Source organism: Citrus clementina, unplaced genomic scaffold (genome assembly GCF_000493195.1).
Source record: "Citrus clementina cultivar Clemenules unplaced genomic scaffold, Citrus_clementina_v1.0 scaffold_2, whole genome shotgun sequence".
NCBI lineage: Eukaryota > Viridiplantae > Streptophyta > Magnoliopsida > Sapindales > Rutaceae > Citrus > Citrus x clementina.
In genome coordinates, this window is record NW_006262688.1 from 3643601 (window position 1) to 3651560 (window position 7960).

The 7960-nt window shown below is 34.8% G+C and overlaps 1 protein-coding gene across 1 annotated transcript; it reads left to right on the forward strand.

Annotated features, from left to right (window-relative positions):
• The first annotated feature begins 29 nt into the window (after window positions 1-29).
• On the forward strand, window positions 30-3116 carry LOC18052256 (protein SMAX1-LIKE 3). Its single transcript, XM_006445708.2, has 3 exons — window positions 30-1267; window positions 1364-1646; window positions 1864-3116. Exons 1-3 carry the CDS (start codon window positions 135-137, stop codon window positions 2836-2838), a joined length of 2391 nt encoding a protein of 796 aa, XP_006445771.1. The 5' UTR covers window positions 30-134; the 3' UTR covers window positions 2839-3116.
• Window positions 3117-7960: the final 4844 nt, after the last annotated feature.

A 7960-nucleotide genomic window follows, 5' to 3' on the forward strand; every position in this document is an offset into this window, starting at 1 on the left:
ACTTTCATTCATTCTCTTCACACTTCACACATCAGTACTGAAATTAGTCACTTCTCTTTGCTGCTATCCCATTAATGGATCTCTTTTGAAAATTCTTCCAAAAAAAAATATTGTAATTGCAATAGAGAAGAAAAATGAGAGCAGGGCTTTGTGCTGTGCCTCAGGCTCTAACAGTTGAGGCTGCAAGCATAGTGAAACAAGCTGTCAATCTTGCCAAACGGCGAGGGCATGCCCAAGTGACACCTCTTCATGTAGCAACTGCAATGCTTGCTTGCCCCACTGGCCTTCTTCGAAGAGCCTGCACTCATCACTCTCATTCTCATCATCCTCTCCAATGGAAAGCCTTGGAGCTTTGCTTCAACGTGGCGCTGAATCGTCTTCCCGCCTCCACAATAACAAGCCCACTACTAGGCCCTCACCGTCACTCTCCTCGACCTTCCCTTTCAAACGCGTTGGTCGCCGCGTTCAAGCGTGCACAGGCTCATCAGCGCCGCGGTTCAATAGAAAACCAGCAGCAGCAGCAGCAGCAGCCGGTATTAGCATTGAAAATCGAAGTGGAGCAACTCGTAATCTCCATTTTAGATGACCCAAGTGTTAGCAGAGTCATGAGGGAAGCTGGTTTCTCTAGTAGCCAAGTTAAAATCAAGGTGGAAGAAAATGTTCCATTGGGTATTTGTTCTCAAAGTACCAACAAATCTCTAGGGCGAGATAGTGATGATGTAATGAGTGTTTTGAATGCCTTGATTAACAAGAAAAGGAACACTGTAATTGTTGGGGGGAATTTAGCTGCTATTGAGGGGGTGATTAGAGGGATCATAGATCAGTTTGAGAGAGGGCAAGTTCCGGGAGATTTGAGGTATGCACAGTTCATTAGCCTTCCACTTTTTTCTTTTAGGAATCAATCGAAGGGAGAAGTTGAACAAAAGCTTGTGGAGCTTAGGTGTCATGTGAAAAGCTATATGGGTAGAGGAATTGTTTTGTATTTAGGTGATCTCAAATGGGTTGCTGAGTTTTGGGCTAATTATTATGGTGGTGATGAGCAAAAGAGAAATAATAACAACTATTGTGTTGAGGAGTACGTCGTCATGGAGATCAAAAGATTAGTGTTTGAAATTGGAGAAAGTGAAAGAGTTTGGATTATGGGCATAGCAAGTTTTCAGACTTACACGAGATGTAAAGCAGGCCATCCTTCTTTGGAGAATATGTGGAAACTTCATCCTTTTACTATTCCTGTTGGAAGCTTGAGCCTCAGCCTAAACATTGACAGGTAAGTAAATTCGATTTTTGAAAAAATTTTGCCATAAGAATTCTAGCAACAGATGTTTTTATCTGACTGTGGTATTTGATTAATTTTACGTTTCAGTGATTCACCACCAACTCATCAGTTCATCACGACTAATAAGGTACAAAGAGATGGGTTGATGAGTTGGCCACTGCTTGAGAGTGGAGCTGAACATCTTAATCACCTAAATTGCAGCTCAAATGTCTCAGTTAATTATTTCAATAGAGAAGGTCAAAGCATGGCAACAAGCATCATTCATAAGAAAAAATCTGCAGTGGCCGTTGCTAAATCAACTTTGCCTTCATGGCTCCAACAGTACAAAGAAGAAAGCAGAAGAAACAGTAACATGATTAATGATAATCAGGTAATAGCCAAAAAAAAAAAAAAATTCAGCTAGAACATTGATATTCAGACAGAAAATTTGACCGAAAGCTGATAAAAACAGTGATAATTAATAGTTTTAACTCAACGTCACTGATTTATCACTGTTTCTGTTAGAGTTCTGTCTAGTTAGCATTTTCTTTTCAGCCAACTTAGCTTATATTGATATCTAATGTTCAAGCCCCAATTATCTTCCACAGGATCTTTGCGAGAAATGGAACTCATTTGGGAACAAACAGACTCATTTTTCTTCATCATCACCATCCTCCATTTCAGTGTCTTCACAGGAGTGCAAACAGCTGTTGCCAAAAGAACACCAATTTTGGGTATGTGAAGGCTATGAAAGCAGCTTGAGAAGCAACCATCACCCTAAACCAGACCTTTTATCAAACCCTAACTCCAGCCCAAATTCAGCTTCTTCGAGCGAGGCAGCAGAAGAAGACTCCGATTGCCTCAACAGTTTCAACAAGTTTACAGATGAGAACTTGAAGGTTCTATCCGATGCATTAGAAAGGAAAGCAGTAGTACCATGGCAGAAAGAGATAATGCCAGAAATCGCAAGAACGATCCTCGAGTGCAGGTCTAAAAAAGAGCAGACCTGGCTGCTGTTCTTAGGAGCTGATGATCATAATCATGGCAAAGAAAAGATTGCAAGGGAGATAGCTAAAGTTGTGTTTGGCTCTCACAGTAACAATTTTACCAACTTATCTTCGTCTCAATCAAGGCAAGATGATTGTAGAACAAAGAAAAGATCAAGAGATGTTGAATTGGGTTGTTGCTCTTATATTGAAAGACTTGGGTTGGCATTGAATGAGAATCCGCATCGTGTGTTCTTCATGGAGGATTTAGATGATCATAAAGTTGATTCCTGCTATTGTCAAAAAGGTTTAAAGCAAGCGATTGAAAATGGCTGCATAGCTCTTGCTGATGGTGAAATTGTTCCTCTTAAGGATTCCATTATTATTTTCAGTTGTGATAGTTTAGATTCAGTGCCTAGTGCTTGTTCTCATCAAAATAAAAGGCCAAAAACTGAAGAAAAGGATGATGACTGTAACTTGTCACTAGATTTAAATATCGCCATTGAAGATGAAGATGATCGTTCAGTTGGTGACATTAGAAATATTCTAGAGTCTGTGGATAAGCAAATTATTTTCAAGACTCAACAACTGAGATAGGATGGGGGGACAAGCTGACAGATCTTTCCATGCATATGGAAACAAATTTGTTTCTTGTACTTTTTATTTTTTATTTTCCTTTTTTAATTTATCTTTTGAGTGTAGATGTGTGAGGTGGGGGTAAAGGAAAGGAAACTAACCCAAGAGGTAACTAATTGGAATAGCCTTCAGTGAATGATTAAAGGAGGTGGGGGATTTACTTTTAGCTACTTGTTAATTAGAGCTTGTAAGAGCAATGTTTATATTGGGGCAATCCTTTATCTTGCTGTTAAGTGTAATAGCTGCTACATTTCCAATTATGGTTTTTCTTTCACATTTTTGATTTCAAGTTCGAGCATTAGATGAAAATTTTTCTTTAATGTATAGTATGATTGGTAATTAAATTTTTTTCAATTTGAATTTTAGACCACTTACTTTAGCTCGATATTTTATAAACTAAATTAACTGTCACTCACATTTTTAATTTAAACATTTGTTCACTGGTCATTTGAGAAAAGAAATTTTGAGAGAATTCGATCTAATTAATGTTTGTGCAATACATTTTTACCAAGTGTATTTCTCATCTAATTAGCAAAGAACTCACTGATTTAATGCATTGGAGCCTTATGAATTTATTGGAACTTACATCACTAGTTGATTAAAATTTGACTGATAAATCCTAATCATGATGATCAAGATGAATAAATACTAAATGTCAAGTTCAAAAATGTTGTTCGGCCACAAATAAATTTCACATCAAAGCAGCTTACAAACAGCTATAAATACTTTACTTTTGCGGAGAATTAGATTTCAAGATCTTTGAAATTGTTTGGAAATAAAAAAAGTATGATTCTCAACACAAGGAACATGCAAATGAAGATTTATTAAATAATGAACACCTGTGTATAAAGTGAGTTAATAGGTTAAATGAAGAGATTGATTGAAGAAATGCGTTACAAGACCGACATAATATTTTCATTAATTGCTTTTACTTTTTAACTAAATTATTTATGTTAGGGGTACTTCTACTAACTTAATTTTGATAAGACTTTTATTTAGAATTTTATTAATGATGTACAACCTAAAATTCTCATCAAAAAGTGGCGGCCGGGAATGATGAAAAAACTTAAAAAGGAGAATATAAAAACAAGAAGAATCTAATCTTTAGACTATAAAGACTTTTTTGCTTTAGAATCAAAAAAGGAATATCATCTTCAAAATTAACTTTGACGTGGAACCATAAGAATTTTTGGACAATGTCTTACTTTAGTTAAGAAATTTGAAACCTCATCAAATTTTCTTGTCAAGAATTTCTAAGGTTTGAGAGTACACAGAAATGGGGCCTAGTGACATCAAAGATTTAAGTGCAATTCTCCCCATTATAACCCTGTGATCATTTTAATCATCTGTCGGTATCCGTTGTTATATATATGTTTTTGATTGTTCTATAATATTATATGACTGGATGGTCATACAGTGGTGCGATGTAGACAATCTCACCTATTTTTTTTTTTCTTCAATCACTAAGTTCGTATTGGTAAACTTTAAATTACTCTCAAATAAAATGACATTATTAAATTTATATAGAGTATGAAAACTTCAATTTACTCTCATTTATTATAAAAAAATTAAAAAAATAAAAAAGTCATTGATGCGCCCACCCCCTCCCCCTGCCCACAATTACCATCATCTTCTAGATAAAAAGGGGGATAAATTAAAATATTCATACTTTTAGGAGGAAAATTGAATATTGTCATCCTATTTAGAGGGTGAATTTAAGTTTACCCCACTTCAGTCTATGTCGTACAATTTTTTTTCTATCACTTGATTTTTTTTAATATCCCATTTGCTACATGTTTTAAAGCATTAACAAAAACATAATATTAAGGATAAATGTGATTTTTTAATACAAAATTGTATTAGATAGAAACATAACACATTTAAAGAAATTAAAACTAATTTATATGTATGTTTAAAATGTTTATATTTAGTATTTACCCACTGAACATGTATACTACTGATCATTATGATAAAATAGATCTTAAGATAAAATCTCACCCACATTAAAAAACAGAAATGAAATAAACACGAAATAAATTGTAGGGGAGAAGGTCTCAAAAAGAAAAAATAAAAAGAAAAAGAAAAGAAAGAACTTTAATTAACAATATGAACTAGAAAGCCACGTTCTAGCTAGAGGTATCCAAAGCCATCATGATTCATGAGCAGGTTAATGTTGAAATAGAAAACTTGTGAAAGAATTGAGAAGCGAAAAAGGATAAAAGAAAAGCAACACTTTACACTTCCAATTTTAGAAGCTTAATTATAATTTTTGGTCGGTTCAAAGCTCTCTATACCTTCCCGCAACGACAAGAAAAAGCATAGAATAATAAAGTGATATATAAGTAAACCATTATATATAATCATGAGAACGAGATAATTAATCCGTTACAAATTACAATAATAAAAATGTTTGTTAATAAGACAAGACCTCGAGCCTAGTTCCCATCAAGGGATGATTAAATGATTAAACCTAAGGCTTATGAGCTGAATATGAGAAAGCCTGCTATTAATGTAATAAATCTATATCGTAACACCTTAAACAACCGGCTTCATTTATGAGATTCAATGTGGGATAATCAGATCATATAGAATATATTAAAGATGAAAATTTCTTTGGTTGAAATTGGACAAAATTACAGTAAGGAGATTTTGTTATTGAAGCAACCTATTGAACTACGCATAAAAAATTTTATGTGAGTTTTTCTTTATTTCCTAGAGTTTATTACTTCTAGATCTATTTGATCTAATTTTTCAAAAGTAAAATGGTATCTTTGATCTTTGCATCCTTATATAACTTAAAATCTAAACTAAATAACATGCAATAGGTTAAAAAATTTAGATAATATTATATATATTTTAAGGGGAAAAAATATAAGAAGAATGGTTCGGATCATTAACTAAGGAATCGATTTAAATCATTAATATTAGAATTTATGCATAATTTTAATCAAAAGATTCTTTATTTGAATATGAAATATCACACTAGCCGTTTTCCACATCTGGCATTTGAATGTAATCCAACTAGAAATTCATAAAAAGATGAAATTATAAATAAAAAGGAAGAGAAATACAAAGCTATAAAAAGCACTAATGTATTCTTTTTAGGGGGCGATTTATGCACAAAAAAGCATTCAAAATGTAGTCACTTTACAAAGGCATTACAGCTTTTCTGTTTTATTGCACTACAATTAATTGTCTGAGCCCAAGACAAACTTCCACAACACAGAACTTTTTAAGCAAAAAGGATTGGCATGGAGACAAAGTGAGACAAAGTTTCTAATGAGATGACTATATCTCCTTTAAAGCCCTCTTTTTTTAATATATTTTATTACTTTTTTCTTTTTCCTAGTGTAAGTGAATTTTGCATGAAAGTAAGGAAATTATTGGATCTCGAACTTCCAATAATCAGTCTATAATTGAATCCTCCATTATCCCTTATCAGTTTAATATCAAAACTTGGCCTTGGATCCTTCAAACATCTCTTTTCATTTAGCTATTCAACTTTCATATATAAAATTGAGTGCGCCTAAAAGAGAGGGAAAGTGGCTACTATTAAGTTTCAAAACTCGAAAGAATGTGAAAGACCAGTCAAAAAAGTAGAGTTGCCAATGGCATGACATTGCTCATTTATAAACTATAGAATGTTTGATTGATGAAATTTTCTATGTGACATGATGTTGCTTTCAATGATTGTCTGGTCTTTGTCTTTAAGCATTTCGGAGACAACCTTTTTCTCTTTTTATTTTTGTTATTTAATTTCAAGTGCTCACACCACTTTAGCTAAGACGACTTGGCATGCCACTATTTGAGCGGCTTAGTTACAATTTTCTAATGAAATGATCACTATAGGTTTTCAGAGAATATATATATATATATATACCGCTGCTCTCAAAAAATATAAATTAGAGTGCAATTGTTGCCGATTGATATTGAGATAATGACTCAAAATTGATATCAAGCCAAAAACATGTATAGAAGGAATATATAATTTTGTACGCTGATACTTAAGATTTATAGAAGCTTTATAATAGATCAAAACTACACTATCAATTAGTATTTCACTGTAGTTGTAGCTCTTAGCACAATAACAAATGCAACCTAAGGCAATAAAGAAGCCTAGTGCCACGATCCGCTTGTTTCCTTACTGAATTATGTGGCCTTAGGCGATAAATCCCACTCTCTTGGCCCTACGTCAACCTTGTACACTTAAAACATTGCTAGATTCGAAAATAGAAAAGATCACTCACTCCAACACGCTCAAGATGAGAGGAAAGAACTCGTATTGCTAAAAAAAAAGCTTACAATGCTTTATGTGCTGTGTGTTGGTCAAATGAGGCCCCTCCTATTTATAGAGTACAAGGAAGTGTTTAAATGGTGGCCTAGAATTATCTAAACTACCACTTGACTCATTACTTACATGGAATTATCTACAACATGCATAAATGCCTCTATGATTCTAGAATCTTCATGGGTGGTGGCACACACCATGACTTGGGGCGTTACATTCTTCCCCACCTAATCTGGAGACATCCTCATCGACTCCCCATGAAAGTCCTTGAACTTGTCTTGGAACTGCTACAAGTCGTTTGCGGGCTCCCAACTTGCCTCGCTCTTGGGTAGTCTTTTCCACTTGAAGTATTCTTGGCATGGCGGAGAACTCTTTTTCCGAACAATGCGATCAACCAAAATACTCTCTACTTCTTTATCATACACCCTTGTGTTACCGAGTGGAGGGCGCTTGGACTCTCCCCGCATCGGATTCCTTGTCCCCATGGTATGACTTCAAGCAATTAACATGGAAGACTGGATGAAGTTTAAGCCAAGAGGGCAACTCCAGCTTGTATGATACGTTTCCGACCCTTTTGATGATAGGAAATGACCCTTCGTATCGCCGAACAAGGCTCTTGTGCAGTGAGCAGGTAGACTTCTGTTGTGATGGTAGGATTTTGACTAGCACCAAGTCCCCTAAATTGAACTCCATGTGTTTACACCTGTTGTTCGTCCATTTCTTCATACGCTTAGTTGCTTTGTCGAGGTGCGCCCGTGCTATGTCCGCTTGCTCATGCCACGACTTAGCAACCTT

What these genes read in the sequence shown, in the direction of transcription:
- LOC18052256 (XM_006445708.2), top strand. Translation starts at nt 135, where the DNA reads ATGAGAGCAGGGCTTTGTGCTGTGCCTCAGGCTCTAACAGTTGAGGCT. An exon ending in CTCAGCCTAAACATTGACAG is followed by an intron (nt 1,268 to 1,363) that starts GTAAGTAAATTC and finishes TTTACGTTTCAG; the next exon opens with TGATTCACCACCAACTCATC. An exon ending in ACATGATTAATGATAATCAG is followed by an intron (nt 1,647 to 1,863) that starts GTAATAGCCAAA and finishes TATCTTCCACAG; the next exon opens with GATCTTTGCGAGAAATGGAA.